The sequence below is a fragment of the Oncorhynchus gorbuscha genome, unplaced genomic scaffold, assembly GCF_021184085.1.
Source record: "Oncorhynchus gorbuscha isolate QuinsamMale2020 ecotype Even-year unplaced genomic scaffold, OgorEven_v1.0 Un_scaffold_2249, whole genome shotgun sequence".
NCBI lineage: Eukaryota > Metazoa > Chordata > Actinopteri > Salmoniformes > Salmonidae > Oncorhynchus > Oncorhynchus gorbuscha.
The window spans coordinates 12,489-37,898 of record NW_025746809.1 but is presented as its reverse complement, the minus strand read 5'-3'; the positions used below and the strand labels follow the sequence as shown (position 1 = coordinate 37,898).

The 25,410-nt window shown below is 44.1% G+C and overlaps 1 protein-coding gene across 1 annotated transcript; it reads right to left on the bottom strand.

The window, feature by feature from the left end:
- Nucleotides 1-442: 442 nt before the first annotated feature.
- Nucleotides 443-23,712, bottom strand: LOC124025444 (dual specificity mitogen-activated protein kinase kinase 6-like). Its single transcript, XM_046338882.1, has 12 exons — nucleotides 23,694-23,712; nucleotides 12,384-12,453; nucleotides 11,754-11,802; nucleotides 10,864-10,977; nucleotides 9,614-9,730; nucleotides 8,750-8,866; nucleotides 8,241-8,292; nucleotides 7,868-7,995; nucleotides 5,826-5,903; nucleotides 5,415-5,554; nucleotides 3,356-3,401; nucleotides 443-3,012 (listed from the first exon to the last, which is right to left on the bottom strand). The coding sequence occupies exons 1-12, from the start codon at nucleotides 23,710-23,712 to the stop codon at nucleotides 2,935-2,937; spliced, it is 1,008 nt and encodes a 335-aa protein (XP_046194838.1). The 3' UTR covers nucleotides 443-2,934.
- Between the last annotated feature and the right edge of the window lie 1,698 nt (nucleotides 23,713-25,410).

Genomic DNA, 25,410 nt, shown 5'->3' with positions numbered 1-25,410 from the left:
CTGTACAGTTCCATCCACCCAGTCATCACCCTGTACAGTTCCATCCACCCAGTCATCACCCTGTACAGTTCTATCCACCCAGTCATCACCCTGTACAGTTCCATCCACCCAGTCATCAGCCTGTAGTTCCATCCACACTGTATTACTCCATCTTCTCAACACATAATGAATCAGTGTGTTGTGAGGAGCCTCTGTACTATGTGGAATAGTCCCACTCCACTTCTAGATCCTTAGGCTTCACAAACTACAAAGTGACCCATAAAGAACTAACAGTCAGTCGGATAGCCATGAACACATTGTGAATGGGCCCATCAAGCTAGGTTGTAATGTGTTGTTCACTGCTCTCGTCTGCTTCACGGAACTAAAAAGTGGAACGGAACTATTCCGAGGACGACAGTGGTCCACTTCTAAGATTGGCCGACACAAGAAGAAGAAAAAAAGGTCAAATCACAGCAGCTCTTTATTTGCTTTCCCTTCTTTACTCACATATTATAAATACTCCTCATCCACCAACTTTGATAAGAAGCCCACTACAATGTACGTCAGAGAGGCTGAGAGAAGAGCGGGTAGGCTTACCAGTTACAGACCAGGGCTGTGTCTGAAATGGCACCCGCTTCCCTAGAAAGAAGAGACAGGAAATAGGGCATCCTTTTGGGCGCACTCTAAAAACACTAAGGGCAAGTGCCACCACCACCACTGGTGGTCACATGGCAGGATTCTCATAGTCCTGATGGAAGACCTGAGGGCCACTGCATAGCAGAGTCCAGAGGGTTGAGTTCCAGATCAACCCAGAGCCTCCCTTCTCCCCAGGGCACTTCTAGAAAGTATGGAGTGGAAACAGTAACCAATATGGTGATTACTTCACCTGGTTATAGTGCTCATACCTCCAAATCGGTCTCAGACCTAGATGATTGTCTAGGGATTGGGGGGGGGGGGGGGGGTCGATTTGGGATTCAAGCCTAGATGGCAGGTACCCATTCACAGCCTAGCATGACCTCACACATTAGTAGTCTTCCACCATAATGGGTTGCGTTCATTGGGGCATGCAACGGGAAGCGTCTAACATTTTGCAACGTGGAACCGAACATTAGTTCCTCACTGTTTGTTTTCTTCCGTATGGCACCTAATGAACGCAACCCAGCGCTGAAGAGAGGTACAACATGGTGGGGAAATAAACATGGCCGCCTCCGCCGACTTAAAGCAGGGCATTGAAACCTGAGAGGTGGCTGCAGCAGATCGATCAAACAGATGATTACAGGAGGAGTCAGCAGGCTGCGTTTGCCTCTCTCACACACCGACTGCATTAAAACCAACGAGAACACATCAAATCAGCCGCGTAGCACACGACCACACGTCCTCTCTGCCGCCACGTTGCCAACGTTACATTTAAAAAGAGAAAAAAAAAGTTGTCCAAAATAGTATTTACATCTTCAACACACATAAATGATGTTCCCTGACGTCCTGTCCGTGTAAAGGCATGAGGCTTCGTAGGCCTCTGTGCTTCAGGGACCAAACACCATACTGACACGCTCCTGTCTGCCACTCGGGAAAAGGAAATTGAGAAAAATTACAAATGTAAAAGTTAAAATGGGTTAAACAGCAGCCCCCAACCACATCCAGGAAACCAAGTGATAAGAGTCAATGAATAATGAAAATACAGCTTTTTAAAAACGGCTCGGAGGGACTGGAAGATAAATACAGCAGAGTCTGGATAGTTACATTATCATCTCCCAATTACAAGTCCATGTACTATATGAGAATACACTGTTCACATACTCTTTACAGCACTCTTGGTGACAGAGCAGATGGTTAGGAAGGGGCGGGGCAGAGGGGCGTATACAGGTGGTTAGGAAGGGGCGGGGCAGATACAGGTGGTTAGGAAGGGGCGGGGCAGAGGGTCAGATACAGGTGGTTAGGAAGGGGCGGGGCAGAGGGGCGTATACAGGTGGTTAGGAAGGGCGGGGCAGAGGGGCGTATACAGGTGGTTAGGAAGGGGCGGGGCGTATACAGGTGGTTAGGAAGGGGCGGGGCAGAGGGGCGTATACAGGTGGTTAGGAAGGGGCGGGGCAGAGGGGCGTATACAGGTGGTTAGGAAGGGGCGGGGCAGAGGGGCGTATACAGATGGGTGAGGGGATTGTATATAGGGTCAGATGATAACAGATGCCTTGCATTCCCATGCCACCAAAGAGACCTAGGTAGGACTTGCAATTCCTTTTGTACAGGGCCCCCCAGTCACGCTTTCACCTTTGAACTTCCCTCTACAAAGAAACTTACTGAGTCTGACCCCTCCAGAGCCTCCCAAAACCCTGCCCGACGACAGCAGCTGCCGTCCCATTACTGACCAATCACAAGAAGTCGAGACGAGAAATGTAGGTCACCTCTTCCCCTCATGATACCATTCAGAAAGAGTAAAGACACACCCTTAAATTCATATTTGATGAAAATATACAGTATTACAAACTGTATCAGGAAAAACAAAAACGCATAAATGAAAAATATATATCTTTTCAATTCATTATACAGAGACGAACACATTTCACCGAATTCTTTTTGGCTTTCTGTGTAATTCAGAGTGATGGACATACAGTATGTGTAAAGAGAGATTTTCTTCCTGCTGACAGACACTGTCCAATCAGAAAACTGGTACAGTGAGGAGTTTGAATCAGTTCAGTTTGTAGGAGTAGAGGGAGGGAAAGGTTTGTTGGACCCGTGGGTGAGTTGACCATCTCCAGTTTGGGTGGACACCATCAACATCTTGAGTTCATATTACAAGCGCTGTCCCACGTGGCCTCTGTGAGCTGGCGTCAGTCTTTGGGGAAAGAAAGTTGGAGTTGTGTGGCAGATCAATTCCAGTGAGCTTTCTGAAAGGCCTTGGATTGGTGGGTGGGTGGAGAAGTCCCGCCTACCTCCTACCCTGGTGGGTGGAGGGGCCTGTCAGTCTGCCAGGATGATCTTGACAAAGCTGGCTACGTCCGTCTCTTTGGAGTCATGCAGGGTGAAAAAGGGGTGTTGCTGTAAAAAAATAATATATATATGAGAAAACACCATGAGTCAACAATTCCTCAAATAAAACAGGAGTCCAACAGAAAGTACACATTTACACACAAGACTTACACATATGTGGTGCACACAAGACTTAAATACAAGAATACATCATCATCATGGTTTGACTAAACACTTGGGTAAGCCTGTCCTCTTGTGGACACATAACAAAGAGGAAACAGAGAGAGGAAGTGAGCTTTTACAAAGATACTGTGAATGAAGAGAGAACAACAACGCCTACAATCCAACAACATTACACACGTATTCACCGGTCACTGATTTAAACAAATGCTGATGAGGATCTAAAACCAACCATTAGTTCTGTGTAGGCGGGTCTCTCGTTGGGTTTCTTTCTTAAGCTGCAGAGAGAGAACAAAACAAAACAACTGAGAAACATACCTCAATACTGGACACTTCTTACCATATACCTTTAGTAAGACCAGAGCCCCCAACACATCGAAGCCTGTTTGAGGACAACATTCTGATAACCTGGGATTTTTGGGAAAGTTTTCCCAGATGTCAGTTAGGAGATTCCCAGAATCAAAAGGAATCAGCAGGAAATCCAGAATCCTCCAACCTGGGAAAGTTGCTGTAATTGTGCAACTCTAAGTACACCATAACACATTTACACCAGATAAGCCTACATGAAAGCTACAGCATGACATTTATAGAGTGGGCCAGGACAACTGGGTCATTCACAAAAATGTAGGTGCATTCATTTCCAGGCTGTCTTTTCCCCAGGTCAGTGTCCAGGCCTAGACTCACAGGGAGGGGACACCAGGACAGTGCCCAGACCTGGACTCACAGGGAGGGGACACTAGGCCAGGCCCAGGCCTGGAACCACAGGGAGGGGACAGCAGGACAGTGCCCAGGCCTGGACCCACAGGGAGGGGACAGCAGGACAGTGCCCAGGCCTGGACCCACAGGGAGGGGACAGCAGGACAGTGCCCAGGCCTGGACTCACAGGGAGGGGACAGCAGGACAGTGCCCAGGCCTGGACTCACAGGGAGGGGACACCAGGACAGTGCCCAGGCCTGGACTCACAGGGAGGGGACACCAGGACAGTGCCCAGGCCTGGACTCACAGGGAGGGGACACCAGGACAGTGCCCAGGCCTGGACCCACAGGGAGGGGACAGCAGGGCAGGGCCACCTGGTGGTGTTTGGTTCAACTGCATCATCAGTAAGGCCAGACAGGCAGCATCCCAAATAACACCATATTTCCTATACAGTGCACTACTTTTGACCAGGGCTCTAAACCCTACTCCTATAGGTCCTGGTCAAAGGTAGTGCACTAAATAGTAGGGATGGGCGGGTTACCCTTTTTTTGTTTTTACTGTTCGAGTTACTCAATTATTTTTTTAGAGAAGTCAGAATATAGAATATATAATTTTACTAATATATATATATATATATACAGTCAATAAAACAATTGCCATTTAAGATTAATTTCTTGAAACCATAATATCAACTTGTTATATTATATGGTGAAACAGAATCTTCTAAAAGGCAGTAACCTCAGCAGGGGAGCTTGCATGTAGAACTCTGTGGCTTTGCAATGGCATAGCCTGGTTTTGTTCATTTCCTGAGCACTCATCACAGTCAAGACACCTATTTTAGAGCTAAAAACATGATCTAATATAACAAGAAAACACAACAGATTATTTTTCCAAATGAAAAAAAGGGTTGCCAGTGTGAAGTGATGTGCATCAGGAACTGTTATTCTCAAACAGGGATCGTCTGGAACGGGACTCAGTCTGGAACGGGACTCAGTCTGGAACGGGACTCAGTCTGGAACGGGACTCAGTCTGGAACGGGACTCAGTCTGGAACGGGACTCAGTCTGGAACGGGACTCAGTCTGGAACGGGGCTCAGTCTGGAACGGGGCTCAGTCTGGAACGGGGCTCAGTTTGGAACGGGGCTCAGTTTGGAACGGGGCTCAGTTTGGAACGGGGCTCAGTTTGGGACGGGACTCAGTTTGGAACATTGAAATTTCTTCACGGTTACAAACCAAAATCTGTCTTTTCAATATAGGCCTACAGATGTTCCATTTAGTTTATTCTGCCTGTTCTTTGGAATTTTCTAAATGGATTAACAACATTGAGATACTGCTCACACTGATGAATTACAGCCACAACATCAGTTTGGTTTAGTATGTTTAGGCTTAATAATTCTTAGGAAAATACACTAGTCTTTTTCAAACTAATGTTTCTGTATATTTTCAGCGTGGAACCATTCCACCAAATATTTTCACAGTATTTGGGGAGAAAAAAGGTGACCCCTGGTTAAATAAATGAGTTGTGATTTCCTTCCTTACTAAACAGAAGATGGTGCCATTTGGAAAGCAGACAGAGAGAGAGAGAGATGGGCTCACCACTGGGAGCTGAAGTCCACAAACTCAGGGGAGAAGCGGTCCGAGGGCAGCTGTGGAGAGGGCTCATCCACTACCTGCTTCAGTTGCTGGAAGGGTGTACCCCACGAGTCATAGGGGAACTTCAGAATGGCCAGCTCAATCTGGGGCAGAGGACCAGACAGAGGTTTGTTATCCCACAGAGGGAGGCAGTCTGGTATTTACCATCACAAAGAAACATGGGACAATAGAGTAGAATCATCACTCAGACCAGGGTTGTATTCATTAGGACACACTGTTACAAACTAATGGTGCAACAGAAAACAATCACATAAATGCAGGTAGCCCCTCTCGTTTCAGTCCCATTTTCTTGTTTGGTGCCTAATGAACATGACCCTGCTGTTGAAAGAATAGCCGATGGTGTCTGTGACTCACCATTGTGATTCCTAGACTCCAGATGTCTGACTTAACGCTGTAGCCTTTCTGGTTGAGGTCGGGGTTTATCCGTTCTGGCTGAAACCGAGGGAATGAAAACACTATCAACACCATTACACAATGACACCAACGCCATCACATAGGATAAGAATACCACTGTAACATATAACAACGACATCAACACAACAAGCACCAGTTCTATTTCATTCAGGCAGTGCGCTCCCAGCCACAACTAGACCAGGGTCGTGTTAAGTATTTGTTGTGTTAGACGTTTTCCATGCGATGCCTACTGAACGTGGCCCAGACGGTGTCAGAGCCACCTCTCCTCTTCTCCCCAGTCCTCCTCACTATCGCTGTTCAACTGCCTCTTCAACACTCTCCTTGTCTTTCTGTTTAGTTTCTCTCTGGCATCAGTGGTTTCTTTCATCAGGATTATTCAGAAATTAAAACAAAATACATCATCTGCACAGAGGTGATCGTCACGTTTAGTATCTCAGGAACCACATCAATATGATGTAGCAATCTCCTGAGAGGCACAGCTTGACCACGAAGAAGAACCTGGAATCTGGCCAACCAATGCCTGAAGAAGCCTGGCTGCAACCAGGGTCGTGTTCAGTCGGCACAAAATGGAAACGTAGGAGGTACCACGTTAACTTCCATATCGGACAGGTTTCATTTGATTTCTTACGTGTCAAACTTCTCTAAAACAGGGTTTCCTTTAGGAAAATGTGGTGCAGTACATTTGACCGGCAGCATTTTAATTTTAACAGACATTTGAGAAATGTAGACATTGGGTGTGTAATCTGATTAGGGAGTCCACCCACTGAAATCACTCTTAGATGATGGTTATTCATTCTAACAGAACATGCCACTCCAGGACGCAACGGTGTGCGTCCTTATAACCAAATTCTGATAAGCAATTTGAAGATGTTAGAATGACTGTCACGTGTCCTTCTCCTCAGACAACAAGACCAGAAACAAACAGCAACATCACTCGCCTATGTCAAAGTAGTACCCCCCACAGCAGAAAAGTTGACCTATTCTATTCGTAGGCTTCTGGGACAGTTGTGGGGCTAAGGATCCCAAATTCATACAACCAGTAGGCCTTGGCAACATTAAAATAAAATAACGAGGCTGATGCAACAGAGCAGAAGGTTAAAATGTAAAATGTCAATAAACCATCATTTCTTCACATTATCAGCACAACAATGAGCACAAGGCAGTAGGTTATACGCCGATGTTTATTCCATAATGCAATTAGCATGAAAACACGCTTGTCAAAAATCACACACAATTTAGAAAGAGGGGAGAACTAGATGCAACAACTAGCACGGGTTGCTAACATGACTAGGATTGTGCCTTTGGCTTCTACACCTGCATTAAAATAATAAAAATAATTACCACCACGTTTCTATGGTGGCATTTTACTTTGAAGGAAAGTAAGACATGTCTCCTAACATGAAGTAAAACATTCAGGTTCCAAACAATTACATGTAAGTTGTTTTCAAAATGTTACAGCCTCCAGCTCATTACAAAGTGGTGTGTGATGCACTGAAGCCTCTACACATACCGTAGCATATAGAAATGGGAAACAATTTACCACAGGTGGACTCCAAGTTGTAGAAACCTCTCAAAGATGATCAATGGAAACGAGATGCACCTGAGCTCAATTTCGAGTCTCATAGCAACGGGTCTGGAAGCTTATGCAAGTAAGCTATTTCTATTTGTAATACATTTGCAAATATTTCTAAAAACTTGTTTTCGATTTGTCATTATAAAAATAAATGAATTGAATCCATTTTTAAATCAGGTCTGAATAATTTCCGAATGCACTGTAAGCTTGACCGGCCAATAGGTTAATGAATAGGTTAAAACGCATTATTCTGCAATAGGAGTTTATATTTTGTCCCTCGGCAGCTACATTTTTTTGGCTTTTCATTTTTTTTTTTAACAACAAAAGCCGTCTATTACCAGCTAACAGAAACCCTGTTGCCTACTGAACATGGCCGAGAAGGTGTCAGAGCGCACCCATTCCTACTCACCGCCATGTAGGGCTTGCAGCCGGCGTCCATGGTCTTGGCCACAGAGTCCACCAGGTGGCCGCTGATGCCAAAGTCACACATCTTCACCTGGCCCTGTGTGTTGATCAGCACGTTGGACGGCTTCACATCTGCACAAAGTTAGAAAAAAACACATTTAATCATCAGGAATAGTTTAGTCCCTCCAAGCGTGGCGGAGAGCAAATAATAATAAAAATGCAAATCAAATCAAGGACCATTTCAGATCAACATGAGTAAAGGAGGTGATCGAGTGATGAGAAACCGTGCCCATGACATGAAGACTTGTGTTCGCTGGGGAGCTGTGTTTGCCTTGGCTTTAGCTCGGCAGGCTACCAAAACCGTATCCTTCATTTACCTCGGTGTATCACTGACAGTTTGTTATGCAGATGCTCCAAAGCCTTGACGATCTGGAGAGAGAGAGAAGCAGTTACACACACTGCATTGTAATGACGTCACTCCAGATAACCTGAGGGAACTGTGTTCCTTATACAGCATCACAACAAGCTGCTGTGGACACTTCTTAAAGATGACAATATAAATCATATCAATAGGAAAGTGTACTTCAGTATTATGCATGTTTTTCTGTTCTGTTCTCGCTCTCTGGCATCAGTGGTTTCTTTCATCAGGATTATTCAGAAATTAAAACAAATACATCATCTGCACAGAGGTCAGTTATACTGCAGCTATAAGCATTATTCAGTAACCCTGCAGGGTTGTGCTCATTAGGCACCAAACAGAATAAAAACCTAAAACAGGGAGGGACTACCTGGACCAATAAGAAACTCATTTGTTTTCCATTGCAAATCCTTTTTAAAATGATCTCCATTGCGTGTCCTGATGAACACGACCCAGGTGTCCACTCACCGCTACAGTGATCTTCCCCAGGATGTCTTCAGGGATGGTCATGCCTTTATCGATCACCTGCTTGTAGAACTTATCCAGAGACGTGTCCATCAGCTCCATGCAGATCCACACGTCACCCTGGCAACGCAGAGCAACACCTATTACTGTACAACTACCTCTTTAAAATACTCAGCCTGTTTGTTTTCTCTCTCTGGCATCAGAGGTTTCTTTCATCAGGATTATTCAGAAATTAAAACAAAATACAGCATCTGCACAGTCAGTGTGACACACAAAGAAAAACAAACAAGTCCTTCCATGACTAATACAGAGGAGACTACTTCTAATCGTAGTTTGAAAACCCAACTGAATTGAAGATGTATTTGAGGGAAGAAAGAAGTGGCCAAGTGAAAGCCAGCCGAGCCACAGGCTTCCACCATAATGTTGTTTTCACAGGTTAGTTTTTTTCCATTTATATTTTGAGGTTGGACTTTTAGCACGTATAGTACTTTAGCACGTAGGGCGCACTGACTGGTGTCATCTCGTTAGTCAGCACGTGTTACACCCAGGCTGTGCTACAGATGTGGTGCTGAGGACAGTGTCCAGGCGAACCCAGGCTGTGCTACAGATGTGGTGCTGAGTGACAGTGTCCAGGCGAACCCAGGCTGTGCTACAGATGTGGTGCTGAGTGACAGTGTCCAGGCGAACCCAGGCTGTGCTACAGATGTGGTGCTGAGTGACAGTGTCCAGGCGAACCCAGGCTGTGCTACAGATGTGGTGCTGAGTGACAGTGTCCAGGCGAACCCAGGCTGTGCTACAGATGTGGTGCTGAGTGACAGTGTCCAGGCGAACCCAGGCTGTGCTACAGATGTGGTGCTGAGAGCTGACCTCTCTGAAGAGAGCGCCGTAGAAGGTGACCGTGAAGAAGCAGTCCACGGTCCTCATGGAGATGTCCAGGTCCATCAGCAGTCTCTTCTGCTCCAGGGTGTTCACTGTGGCCGGATCCTCTGGGGGGGGCAGTCACAGAAATACAATCACTAGAAGGAACAAAGCCCTTTGGCCCAGACCACAGCAATTTGAATGGAAGACTCCCAGGAACACTAACTATCTCTTTTATTTTGTGTGTAAATTACATATAGTTCAGGGGCATTCTTGTTAAAGATGATGACTTCCCGGTGAAAATAAACGTTACATTTGGTATGACATCTGCATACGATACCATAACCTCTTCTATTACTGTTAAACTACCTGTTTTTCTCTCTCTGGCATCAGTGGTTTCTTTCATCAGGATTATTCAGAAATTAAAACAAAATACATCATCTGCACAGAGGTCATTCATTGTCCCGTTTGGCTTGACAATAAAAAATAAAAACATATTTAACCTTTATTTACCTAGGCAAGTCAGTTAAGAACAAATTCTTATTTACAATGATGGCCTACCCCAGCCAAACCCTAACCTGGACAAAACTGGGCCAATTGTGCGCCGCCCTATGGGACTCCCAATCACGGCCGGTTGTGATAAAGCCTGAATCGAACCAGGGTCTGTAGTGACGCCTCTAGCACTGAGATGCAGTGCCTTAGACCGCTGTGCCACTAGGGAGCCCAAAATGACCATAGGAGTTGTCAAAACAGCACAGGTCTGTGTTGGTCAGGAGTGTACAGCACTTTGAGATATCAGCTGATGTACGAAGGGCTATATAAATAAATTTGTTGAGATAGAGCTGTGTGGCTCGTCTTTAAAAGTGACACGCACACTTATCTAATCAACATCTCAGATATATAAATATAGAATAAACATCTCTGATAAAGTGCCGTCGGTAAGATTTCAGAACCGTAGACTCCACATTTTGTTACGTTACAGCCTTATTCTAAAATGGATTCAGTAATTCATAAATAAATAAATGAAATACCTTATTCACATCAAGGGGTCTGAATACTTTCCGAATGCAATGTACAGAAATCTAAAATGTCTGTTTCAGTAGAAGGCAACATTTTGAAACATTCAGATACACATATGCTATGTAGAACAAACACGCCTCTGGCATAAGGAATCGTGTTGTCTCTATTCATGGCATTTCTATCTGCAACGTTCCATAACATAGGCTCATTAAACATGCACCCTGGAGCACTCCACCCACCTTGACGGCCATGATAAGCCCACTGGGCACATGTCTCATCTTGTCCACCACGCCATACGCTCCTCTACCCAGCTCCCCAATCTGCTCTAAGTCATCTGCCTTCACAACAAAGTTCTGTCCAGAGGAGAAACACAGTGGAGAGAGACAGAGGTCTTTCAGCCAATCACATCAAGTTCAACCAATACACGCAAGAGAGAAAACCCCAGAGTCGTGTTCATTAGGACCCATCGGAAAACAAAAATACATATTTCTTATTGGACCCAGGTGGTATAGTTTAGGATTTCTGAGTCAGGTAATGACATCACCATTTTGACACTAAAACCATATACTTATCGTTGACTACAGTACAACTCTCTTCAACACTCTCCCGGTCTTTCTGTTTAGTTTCTCTCTGGCATCAGTGGTTTCTTTCATCAGGATTATTCAGAAATTAAAACAAATACATCATCTGCACAGAGTTGATCGTCACGTTTGTCTGAGATGCACAGCGTGAGAAAAGTCTATCAGTCACATCAAAGTCAACCAGTAAAGGCATTAGAGAAAACGCTACGGCTGTGTTCATTAGGACATGCAACAGAAAACATTTTCAAAAAGCTTAGCAACGAAAAACAAAAGTAAGTGCTTCTTTTAGGACCAGTCCAGGGGTGTAAACATTAGTCCAAAGTTACAAAACATGAGTTTCTATTGGACAAATTCAGGTCCGTCCCCAATCCGGTTAAGAAACATTTTCCAACAGAATCGGCGTAATGAATACACCCCAAGCAGCCCCTCCCTGTTTCTGTCTGTTTTCGTCCGTTTGGTGTCTAATGAACATGACCCAAGTAAAACCACAAAAGGTGATAGAAAGTGAAGTACTACAGCCTGAACACAAACGTTCCTCCCTTCCCTACCTTTTCTCCAATGGTAACACAGGCTTTGGAATCCAGATCTCGAGGGGGGCTGAGGAGAGAGGATAGGTAGTGGGATTAATACCATGCATTCGTTTAAAAAAGTGACATCGATATCAAACTTAACACAAAAAACCAATGCTCTTTCTTATTGAACATCACACTGTATGACTGTAGTTTGACAAGATGCTATGTGAAACCTGGCTGGTATAATTTAGGGGTGTGAAAGAAGAGATTCAGGTAATGACATCTGCATATGAAACCATAACCTCATCCTCTATTACTGTACAGCTACCTGTTCAGCACACTCTCCCGGTTTCTTTTGTTAGCTTCTCTCTGGCCTCAGTGCTTTTCCTCGTCACCATTATTAAGAAATTAAAACAAAACACATCATCTGCACTGAGGTCATCGTCACGTTTGTCACAAACACACAGCAGTGGCTAATTTCCAGGGCATCTTTTTTTTGGAGTCGTGCTGCACAGATAATGAGCTCTCACAATATCTGGAGAAGTGTTTAGCCCACCATCTCAGAAACCATGTTAATATGATGTAGAAATCTTCTGAGATGCACAGCGCGACCACGAAAAAGACCACCTGGAATCCGACCAACCAATGAAAGAGAAGAAGCCTTGCGCTGCGGCTGCAGGTGGGGGCTGATCAAAGACCTCTTTGGAGAGCTTGAGGCCTGGGTTCTTCTTCTTTCCTATGAGAGGAGAGGATAGGGAGAGGAAAGATCAGTCTAGTTCTTTAAGAAAACTTATCTATACCATGACCTGTCAATTTTTACTTTCAATAAAGCAGAACAGAGAAACCCCCAGTTGAACCATGTGTTGTGAGAATGCTTGGTTCTGTTTTTTGGTGTGGACTTCCGACTTGTACTGTAACGTGTTAGTGACTCTACAGCTCCATGTGTTATCTACCCAGAGATTGTTCAACAATAGAAAACTGGTGAACGACTCGCTCAAAAATCGGAACGATGACACAGAGAGAGCGAGAAAGCAGAAACAGATTACCTCACTCATTAACCCTCAGTTTTGTCTAACCTTGTTGTAATACAAGCAGCAGTTTAACCACCTTGGTTTGTCCCAACCAAAGTCTCAACCATAATCAGAGGAATACTGACTGAACAGTGACTCATGTTAGCTCCTGCAGTAGGTCTGCTTCTGCCTACACAATGGAGACCAGAGACCTCTCCCTGTGTGAAATGCACACTGCAGTGCATTTATAAACACTGTTCACAAGCAACAAGTGGGGACTTCTCATCCAGGCCAGGGCAACGGGGCCATGCTGGTGTAAAACAACAACCCCAACTGAAGGAACGTGGGATTCAGACGAGGACTGTGCCTCTATAGTCTAAACGTGGACCCTTTCCTCCTCTCCTGATCTGCACAACATTGGATGAGTGGGAGTGATGCAGCAGAAAGATATTTAGGATCTGCTCTCATCCGGGGCCTGAGGCAGGTTGATTTCTGCCCGCTATTGGCAGGTACGTTTGCAGAGGTCCTGTTAAATGCAGAATTCTGTGTTTTCAGACAAAAAATAAAAATGCAAAAGAAAAATCTTGCTGCGTTTTGTAAAATGCTGGTTTAAATGCTTTTTTTGTGCCTAGACTAATTTTCTGATTCAGTTGCACTTCACTCAGATGAGAATGCATGTAAACAGGCATTCTATCAGCAGACAGGACTCTGAACTGGCTCTCTGTTTTACTTTTCTCTGGTAAAATGCACGATTAGCTTCCAGCAAAACATCTGGAAATGTAGCTAGCAACATTCTTTCTATGATAAACACTAGAAATTTGATGGCCATGTCTTGTTTTTTTTGCTAAAAAAATTGTTTTTAAATAACATTAAAAAATATATAGCTAGCTTTTTCATTGTAAGCTCATTTACTTGTGTGGCTGAATGCCAAATAGAGTTGCACTTCTATTGTCATCTGATGAATTAAGCTATTTTCTGCCGAATGTGTTGCACTAATGTATTTTCTGTGAAGGTAAACTATATTTTTATGCCCCTGATCACTACTGAAGCAAAATAATATATATACAGTGGGGCAGCCCCAAAACATCACTGCTCTAGAGGAGATCTGCATGGAGGAATGGGCCAAAATACTTTCAACAGTGTGTGAAAACCTTGTGAAGACTTACAGAACACGTTTGACCTCTGTCATTGCCAACAAAGGGTATATAACAAAGTATTGAGATAAACTTTGTTATTGACCAAATACTTATGTTCCACCATAATTTGCAAATCAATTCATTAAAAATCCTACAATGTGATTTTCTGGATTTTTTCTCATTTTGTCTGTCATAGTTTAAGTTTACCTATGATGAAAATTACAGGCCTCTCTTATCTTTTTATGTGGGAGAACTTGCACAATTGGTGGCTGACTAAATACATTTTTGCCCCACTGTGAGTGTGTGTGTATATAATAGACTTTCAAAATAAAATGCATGTGTAATGGTTTAAAAAAGGCAGATTTGATGGACTGCGTTTGAAGATGCAGCTGTATGAACTCTAAAGCAACCCCATGCATGTCTTCTACACCAGCCACCTTGGCAGGTAGCCAATTACAGGCTCTGCTCCATGTTGGTAGATCTGTGTTGGAAAGAACACGAGGAAATGACAACACTTGAGACTATTGAGATGCATCCTGGTACGTGTCCTGAACAACAACTGTCATTGACCTGGACATGATGATGTTCCCTCTAACCCAGACAGGCCATTAGGCAAGGAAACACCACATAACCAAAAGTATGTTGGTCCACCCTTTGCTGCTATAACAGTCTCCACAATTCTGGGAAGGCTTTGTCACAAAAGCCCCTTATTACCACCCACCACTGCGACCTGTATGCTCTAGTCGGCCCTCGCTACATATTCGTCGCCAGACCCACTGGCTCCAGGTCATCTATAAGTCGATGCTAGGTAAAGCTCCGCCTTCTCAGCTCACTGGTCACGATAACAACATCCACCCGTAGCACGCGCTCCAGCAAGTATCTCTCAATGGTCATCCCCAAAGCCAACACCTACTTTGGCCACCCTTCCTTGCAGTTCTCTGCTGCCAATGATTGAAACTAATTGCATTTTTTTTTTTTTAATAAAACAAAAATCGCTTAAGCAGGGAGACATTTTTCCCTCACTAACGTTAAACATTAGCTATCTGAGTAGCTAACTGATCGCTGCAGCTGTACATAGCCCATCTGTAAATAGCCCACTGAATCTACCTGCCTCATCCCCATATTGTTTTTATTTACTTTTCTGCTCTTTTGCACATCAGTAATTCTACTTGCACATCTGCTCATCTATCACTCCAGTGTTAAATTTTCTAAATTGTAATTCCTTTGCAACTATGGCCTTTTTATTGCCTTACCTCCTCACGCCATTTGCACACACTGTATATAGACTATTGCGTTATTTGACTGTATGCTTGTTTATTCCATTTGTAACTCTGTTGTTTGTGTCGCACTGCTTTGCTTTATCTTAGCCAGGTCACACAGTTGTAAATGAGAACTTGTTCTCAACTAGCCTACCTGGTTAAATGTGGGGGCGGCAGGGTAGCCTAGTGGTTAGAGCGTTGGACTAGATTCGGATGGCCGTTTTATGTGTGGATTAATTGTTGGAGTAGAGGACCTTGTGCATTTCAGGTAAAATAACTCAATGTTTATATCCCAGGACAAATTATCTAGCAACAACAAGCTAGCTAAATAGGACAAATTAGCTAGCTTTTCGACCTGTCCCCAAATTAATGTCATTGGTTCAGAGTTTGTTTTGATATTTTAACCTGTGTGTTGTGATCGCATTTGGTGTAGGGGACAAAATAAATGTATGTATGCACGATAGCGCACGCACGCAGCCGGTTTGGGTTCCGTGTAAGGCCATTTTACTGCCAACTTTTGTCTATGGAGATTGCATGGCTGTGTGCTCGATCTTATAAACCTGTCAGCATGGGGTGTGGCTGAAAGAGACAGATCCACTCATTTGAAGGGTTTCCACATACCTTCGTATATAGTGTACATTGGCTCAGAAGTAACCAGACACTTAAACACCACTTGCTGTTTAAAGCTTCCAATGGCTCCCTGTACCACTAACTGGGAAAAGGGCTGCAGAGAGCATCAGAGACACCATTCATAAACAGGCAGTGCACCGTTATGCAATGTTTCAGTGAAGCATTTAGGTTGGGTGTGCTGTGTTGGCTGGGTAATACAGTGCAGCCTAACCGTGGGTGGATTCTCTGCAGTACATACAGGGAGGCTAAATGTAAGCAAATAACCTACATATCCGGAGGAAAGCAAGTTCATATAGACTGGACTGGTAGCATCTCGTGCTCTCCTCAGATGAGCCACTGCAGACATCCAGCTCCCAGTGAGGGAGTCATAGAGACTTCCCAGTGAAACACAGCGGGGGAGATTCATAGACTTCCCAGTGAGGGGAGATTCATAGACTTCCCAGTGAGGAGATTCAGACTTCCCAGTGAGGGGATTCATTGATTCAGTGAGACTTCCCAGTGAGGGAGATTCATTGACTTCCCAGTGAGGGGAGATTCATTGACTTCCCAGTGAGGGGAGATTCAGTGACTTCCCAGTGAGGAGATTCATTGACTTCCCAGTGAGGGAGATTCATTCGACTTCCCAGTGAAACACAGTGAGGGGAGATTCATTGACTTCCCAGTGAAACACAGTGAGGGGAGATTCATTGACTTCCCAGTGAAACACAGTGAGGGAGATTCATTGACTTCCCAGTGAAACACAGTGAGGAGATTCATTGACTTCCCAGTGAAACACAGTGAGGGAGATTCATTGACTTGTGCTATGCTCACATGCACCCAGCAGAGTAAAAATAGATGTTCATTTCCTCCGTCGAGCTAAAAAAAGAGCATTCAAAACCTTCTTAAAATGACCTAGAACAACAGTATAAAAACAGCCTTTGTCCCAACTGAAGTAGCATGGCAAGAAATGGCCTTTTTCAACATCATTCACTTTCTCCAAAATATCGCTATTTTTAAAACCAGCCATAGAAAGCTGGTTGCAAATTTGGTTTAATATTTGTTCTGTCTTTTCTGGTGGATTAAACAAATATTGTTTTACTCAACAACAACAAAAAATATACATTTTTGAAAAATATGTTTAAAAATGGTTTAATATTTGTAAATGATATAAATAGGATGGGTGGAATTGTTAACAAAAATATGGAAATGTCTGCTGTATTCAAAATTACAACCAACTGACTGCAGCATCACTGCAAAAATGGAGCGGCAAGTGGAAAGGGGAGGAGGTAAGGATTCACAAAACGACGCCGGATTCAAAACTGAGTTTTTCCAATTAAAATTATACAACATTTTTGCAACCAATACAACTGTTTATATATATATATATATATATATATATATACACACATATATATATACATACACACACACACACACACACACGTCAAAAGTTGACACCTACACATTCCACAGTTTATTTTCTCTATTTTCTACATTGTAGAATAATAATGAAAACATCAAAACTATGAAATAACACACATGGAATCAAATAGTAACAACAAAGTGTTAAATATCAAATATATTTTGATTTGTTTGAGAATCTTCAAAGTAGTCACCCTTTGCGCACACTTGGCATTCTGTCAACCAGCTTCATGAGGTAGTCACCTGGAATTAATTAACACACAGGTAGGTGTGCCTTGATAAAAGTGAATGTGGAATTGCTTTCCTGCTTTATGCGTTTGAGCCAATCAGATGTGCTGCGACAAGGTAGGGGTGGTACACAGAAGATGGTATTTTACCAAATAGGGCTAAGTCCATACTATGACAAGAACAGGTCAAATAAGCAAAGAGAAAAAACAGTCAGTTAACTGTCTCTCATGAGGACCACCACAGAAAAGGAAGACCCAGTGTTACCTCTGCTGCAGAGGATAAGTTCATTAGAGTTAACTGTCTCTCATGAGGACCACCACAGGAAAGGAAGACCCAGTGTTACCTCTGCTGCAGAGGATAAGTTCATTACAGTTAACTGTCTCATGAGGACCACCACAGGAAAGGAAGACCCAGTGTTACCTCTGCTGCAGAGGATAAGTTCATTAGAGTTAAACTGCACCTCAGATTGTAGCCCAAATAAATGCTTCACAGAGATTAAGTAACAGACACATCTCAACATCAACTGTTCAGAGACTGCATGAATCAGTCCTTCATGGTCGAATTGCTGCAAAGACACCACTACTAAAGGACACCAACAAGAAGAGACTTGCTTGGGCCAAGAAACACGAGCAATGGACATTAGATTTTTTGGTTCCAACCGCCATGTCCTTGTGAGATGATCTCCGCATGTGTGGTTCCCACCGTGAAGCATGGGAGGTATGATAGTGTCACCAGTAAAGCACTGTCTGTGATTTATTTAGAATTCAAGGCACACTTAACCTGCATGGCTACCACAACATTCTGCAGCGATACACCATCCCATCTGGTTTGCACTTAGTGGGACAATCATTTGTTTTTCAACAGGACAATGACCCAACACACCTCAGGCTGTTTTTGTATTTATTTTTATTTCACCATTTAGGCTAGTTGAGAACAAGTTTTCATTTACAACTGCGACCTGGCCAAGATAAAGCAAAGCAGTGTGACACAAACAACAACACAGAGTTACACATGGAAAAAAAAACAGAGTCAATAATACAATAGAGAAAGTCTAAATGCAGTGTGTGAAAATGAGGTAGGATAAGGGGGGTGACGCGATAAATAGGCCATAGTGGAAAACTTATTCCAGTATGGCAAATTAAACACTGGGGTGATAGATGTGTGTGCAAGTAGCGGTACTGGGGTGCAAAATAAATAACAATATGGTGATGAGGTAGTTGGATGGGCTATTTACAGACTGGCTATGTACAGGTACAGTGATCTGAGAGCTGCTCTGACAGCTGGTGCTTAAAGTTAGTGAGGGAGAAAAGAGTCTCCAGCTTCAGAGATTTTTGCAGTTCGTTCCAGTCATTGGCAGCAGAGAACTGGAAAGAAAGGCGGCCAAAGGACGAATTGGCTTTGGGGGTGACCTGTGAAATATACCTGCTGGAGCGCGTGCTGCAGGTGGGTGGTGACCAGTGAGCCGAGATAAGGCGGAGCTTTACCAGTGGGTTTGGCGACGTATATGAAGTGAGGGCCAGCCAACCAGAGTATACAGGTCACAGTGGTGGGTAGTATATTAAGTGAGGGCCAGCCAACGAGAGCATACAGGTCACAGTGGTGGGTAGTATATTAAGTGAGGGCCAGCCAACGAGAGCATACAGGTCACAGTGGTGGGTAGTATATTAAGTGAGGGCCAGCCAACGAGAGCATACAGGTCACAGTGGTGGGTAGTATATTAAGTGAGGGCCAGCCAACGAGAGCATACAGGTCACAGTGGTGGGTAGTATATTAAGTGAGGGCCAGCCAACCAGAGTATACAGGTCACAGTGGTGGGTAGTATATGAAGTGAGGGCCAGCCAACCAGAGTATACAGGTCACAGTGGTGGGTAGTATATGAAGTGAGGGCCAGCCAACCAGAGTATACAGGTCACAGTGGTGGGTAGTATATGAAGTGAGGGCCAGCCAACCAGAGTATACAGGTCACAGTGGTGGGTAGTATATGAAGTGAGGGCCAGCCAACCAGAGTATACAGGTCACAGTGGTGGGTAGTATATGAAGTGAGGGCCAGCCAACCAGAGTATACAGGTCACAGTGGTGGGTAGTATATGAAGTGAGGGCCAGCCAACCAGAGTATACAGGTCACAGTGGTGGGTAGTATATGAAGTGAGGGCCAGCCAACCAGAGTATACAGGTCACAGTGGTGGGTAGTATATGAAGTGAGGGCCAGCCAACCAGAGTATACAGGTCACAGTGGTGGGTAGTATATGAAGTGAGGGCCAGCCAACCAGAGTATACAGGTCACAGTGGTGGGTAGTATATGAAGTGAGGGCCAGCCAACCAGAGTATACAGGTCACAGTGGTGGGTAGTATATGAAGTGAGGGCCAGCCAACCAGAGTATACAGGTCACAGTGGTGGGTAGTATATGAAGTGAGGGCCAGCCAACCAGAGTATACAGGTCACAGTGGTGGGTAGTATATGGGGCGGGGCGTTGACAAAACGGATGACACTGTGATAGTGGTTTGTTGATGTCAAGGGTGTGAACAGAGGGCCCCATGAAGCCGGTGGGGTTATGGGATGGGAAGGCATAAGCTACAGACAACGACACACAATTGCATTTTATCGATGGCAATTTGAATGTACAATACCGTGGTGAGATCCTGAGTCCCATTTTGAAATGTTTTTAGAAGGTATCTGTGACCAGATGCTTATCTGTATTCCCAGTCATGTGAAATCCAGATGAAATTCAATTGACTGATTTCTTCACCGTAATTCAGTAAACTCAATGAAATTGTTGTTAATATATATTATTTTTTATTTAAAAAAAAATATATATATGGGGGATTGGAAATGATGCAGACAATTACAGTGTTAGAAGCCACAATCTGCAATATTAAAGCTGATCCACAGCGCAACATTGTTTTAAGCATGGCAAGAAACTATTTAGTTTGGCTAAATACTGGCCTTAGCTCGTAATGCATAGCTAAAATGCAAGGCAGAAACGGATCTTACGTGGCACTCTATTTCAGCTGAACTCCCTGACATACAGTATACCTTGAGCGTCTGAGGTCACATATTTGACTAGTTGACAGCTAGGCCGACATCAGGCCTCATATCAATGAAGGAGCTATTAAAAATCCTACAACTCTAAGCATTTCAGGCATGGGACTATGCAGTATCCAACACTTTCTTTGTGGGAATGTCTGACGTCGACGAAACCAAGTTGGAAGTTCTCATGTTACAAATGGGAGCCCATATGGACGATTCTTACTGTGTTAACTTCCTCAGGGTTTGGGGGTTGGGGCAGGTGTGCACTTCCCTCTTGTGCCTGTATCCAGGCAAGAGAGGATGACTCCCAACCAAACAAGACATCCTTTCTGAATAGCTGTCACGTGATCCTTTGGGAAGCATGATATCATTGGGCACAGCTCTCCTCCAGCTTTCTGAACCCCTGGTACATCCACCTGAACCCTAAACCCAGCCAAATAAGCTTACTGCACGACAACCCTTTGGTTATAGACAGTGGGCTTACACTCCACTATACGAGTTGCTTTGCCATCAGCATCGTGTCAATGTGACATTCTACCTGCTACACAGATCGTTTTGTAAAGCATTGTAAAATAACCAGTGGTGGGTATAGTCAAGGCCATATGTAACCAAAATCAACTTGATTTTTCATTCAATTCACAAGATGGAATGAATGTGCACATCAGCCATCGATTCTTGAGTTTGGACGCCGCCATCAGACATGACACAACTCGAGCAATAGAGCAGATTTCCAAGGAAGCCTCCCCTCAACGGCCTGAAGCATGCACAACAAGAGCCTATAGGCGGTAAACTGAAATAATTGATGCTGACTAATCTAGCTACAGCCGTAGCTGTGGTGTGTGTCTCATGTTACAGGTGATTCACTACCTTCTAGAGGAAAATAACCCCACCCGGCTTTAGTCACAGACAGGTGCACTGGTTTGAAGCCTCCTGCACAAGGTATGCTATGTCTTCTGTGTGAAGATAAATACTCAGAATTCTTGGGCAGCCCATTGGATGACGGCGTGAGTAGCTGGGTCACGAGCCACCATCAACCCGCTTAAACCGGCAACGATGAAGCTACCAAGTAACAGGTTATTTTTCACTCTGGACAAGCAGCAGTACTCGCTCACTGTCAGAGTTCCTGTGCATGTATGTGCACGGGTTCACGTCACACTCCTACAACGTAGTAGGTACGGGACCAAAACAGCAGAGACGCTTAGCCTTGTGCTTCACCGTTCTTAGTTGTTGTCGAAATCGGCCCGATATTGCTGCGTGAAACTCATTTCCATCTCAAATGACTCAAGCAAACAGCAAAGTTATCTTAAAGAGAAAAAACATGAATAAAACAACACATCACAATGCCTCTCCCCTTTCTGACCCAAATAACTCTGGGGCATAAGTACATGTACTGATGTGTGGGTAACTCAGTAATGTGTGTAACTGTCAGTAGGACCTTTTTAGGGTTCTATTGTTGTTTAACATGTGTAGCTGTTCTTGTCTATTGACATTCTGGGATTATGTCATGGTTTTTTTTGTGGATCCCCAGGAAGAGTAGCTGCTGCTTTAGCAACAGCTAATGGGGATAAGAATAAAATACATATTAGTTTACCTATAAACCTAGTCCTGGACTACAACGCACTTTCCATGGAGATAAACCATCCCAGGATGGGACTGGCTGCCAGTCAGAAGGCACACCGGTCAGACCGTGTTAACCCACTGTGCCAAAGCCTAGCACTGTCTGTAAATCAGTATGGATAAGAGCGTCTGCTAAATTACTAAAAGGTTGTTGTAAAACAAAACAAAAAACGGGGTGCTTGAAAATGTGTCACATTGCAGCTGACATTTATTGTATGGGCAGAGAAAACACCATTGTAGATGAGCGCATTATTTGTTGTAAAACCTCCTTAAGCAACAGCAACTCGAAATGAACAAACAAGCATTGCAAAGCACTTCAGCCAACTCCACCCATTACCTTAAAGTGAAACTGGCTACAGCGGTCAAGAAAAGTCCAGACACAACTGAAAACCCAGGACTCATCCTACACTTTTACTATCAGCAAACAGGCTGTTGCTGCTCCCAAAGAAAGGTGAGCACCAATAACGTCAGCATAGCACAACAGTGTAGCAGCTGTACAACCACAGGTTGCAGAAGTCGCTGGAAGTACAAGTCAACACATGCATTCAGGTAGCTAGGCTATAGAGGGGCTGCCTGTGATAGCATAATAGTCAGTGAGCAGGCCTCTCACAATCCTGGTGGTAATGCCAGTTAGGATTGTGTAGATCAGCACTTCCCAAATTGGTGCTGGGGACTTCAAGGGGTGCACGTTTTGTTGTTTGCCCTAGCACTACACAGCTGATTCAAATAATGAATGCTTGATAATCAGTTGATATTTTGTATCAGCTGTGTAACGGTTAGTGTTAAGGCAAAAACCAAAATGTGTACCCCTTGGGATCCCCAGGACAAGAGTTTTGGAAACGATGGTGTAGCATAATATCACATCATCCACAACAATGTCCCCATGTGTGACGTAGGGAGGGCCTTGATTTATTTTCCACCAGGTGTTTTTAATTCAGCATTGCTTGTTGCTAATTACACATCACTTAGTGTCAGAGAGAGACCAACTGTATGATGGATCAGGCATTGGTAGAAAATATGCGAGACAAATATAAGTGAACAACTATTGCAAGAATGCGTGAGAGACGACGCACACGGTAATATTAGACCCAAGTAACGCTGTCGGAAAAATACATGACTCATGTTTTCCCATCAAAACGACAAGTCGCGAGGCATGGCATGCGTGCTCCCAATGAAATAACGCACGAGATATCGCTCACGTTACATCGATACCGGTGTGGCCAGCTACGCACTTTTCGTTTGGTCGAATAGACAATGCTATAGGTAACGTTAGCTCGGTAGGAAGGTAGCTAACGAACAAGCAACAGTTGCAACTTACAGCCCCAAGTAGCCTAACTTAACGTTATCGCGTGTTCACAAACAATTGTTTAAATTTCCAGGAATTGACAGAAACAACCAACCACGGGAATCCGCATACATGTAATGGTTTCTAGCCAGGTTACAGAGAAATGCAATTAGGCACCACATTACAACTTGTACTGTAGCTAGCTGGAGTTAGCTAGCAACTTTGTACAAGGACAGACCCTAACGTTAAGCCGGAAACGAACTGATATTTTTAAAAACGTCTAATGCAATGACTCAGTACATAACCCTGATTTCCAGCACTGCATCTTTTTGTCGGAAATTCAGTCTTGTTGCACGATTAACATTATTGTTAAAATTCTTACCTCCTTTAGAAAGAGACATTTCCCCTTTGCTTTGACGAGGGGAGGGGAAGCTACAAAGACTTTACTCCTCCCTCCCTGCATCTACCCCCGCTCAGAAGCTGCGGCTTGTCCTGCAACTACGATGCAAGTCTGTTTCAATCTTCATGCATGTTGCGTTAGTTTGTTTCCGTGTCGCAGGGCTTCTAGTTTTTTAAAAATAAATAAACCGAAAGCACATATGATTCCGGCGAATTTAACTCGATAACGTTACATTACCAAACTGTACACTTTTTAGACAGCGAAGAAGTGGTCGTATTAGTTTTCATGGCCCGGTGCTCCTGATTGTGTGGAGATTTTTGTTCAGGACCAATGGAATGATCTAAAATGAGTCAACTCTGTTCATCCGGGGCACCGGCTATGCAAAACGAACTCGATCAATCTGACATCTGAAAGCTCGAGCGTCAAATGCGTTATGACGTTGTTCCTCCCTGTGTTGTTCATAGTTGTGGGATATGTAGTCTCTGCTGTCATTGCCAACAAGCGTGGACATGTCCAAGACCCGTCCATGGTCACAACAATCATGATTTAAAAATATATACATTCTAAGAATGCCATTGTACAATGTGTGGTTTTCAATGGCTTCAAATCATTTTGATTTCAGGGAGATATCCCCATACACACATCTCTGAAACTGGAAACACTTATCTCTCTCACTAGCTTGAAGCACCAGCTGTCAGAGCAGCTCACATATTACTGCACCTGTACATAGCCCACCTATAATTTAGCCCAAACAACTACCTCTTTCCCTACTGTATTTATTTTATTTATTTTGCTCCTTTGCACCCCATTATTTTTATTTATACTTTGCACATTCTTCCACTACAAATCTAGCATTCCAGTGTTTGACTTGCTATATTGTATTTACTTTGCCACCATGGCCTTTTTTTTTTGCCTTTACCTCCCTTATCTCACCTCATTTGCTCACATCATATATAGACTTGTTTATACTGTATTATTGACTGTATGTTTGTTTTACTCCATGTGTAACTCTGTGTCGTTGTATGTGTCGAACTGCTTTGCTTTATCTTGGCCAGGTCGCAATTGTAAATGAGAACTTGTTCTCAACTTGCCTACATGGTTAAATAAAGGTGAAATAAATACAAGGCATGTGGAATTCCTTTTGATAGGCCTACCTTGTTTGTTTTTGATTAAAGCTTAATTTATACAATTAATCTTCTCCTTTCCACCTTCTGATGACCAGGTGGCGAATCGCATCTCTGCATGTCTGGCAGACATATCAGTGTGGATGACGGATCACCACCTCAAGCTGAACCTCGGCAAGACGGAGCTGCTCTTCCTCCCGGGGAAGGACTACCCGTTCCATGATCTCGCCATCACGGTTGACAACTCCATTGTGTCCTCCTCCCAGAGCGCCAAGAACCTTGGCGTGATCCTGGACAACACCCTGTCGTTCTCAACCAACATCAAGGCGGTGGCCCGTTCCTGTAGGTTCATGCTCTACAACATCCGCAGAGTACGACCCTGCCTCACACAGGAAGCGGCGCAGGTCCTAATCAGGCACTTGTCATCTCCCGTCTGGATTACTGCAACTCGCTGTTGGCTGGGCTCCCTGCCTGTGCCATTAAACCCCTTCAACTCATCCAGAACGCCGCAGCCCGTCTGGTGTTCAGCCTTCCCAAGTTCTCTCACGTCACCCCCGCTCCTCCGCTCTCTCCAC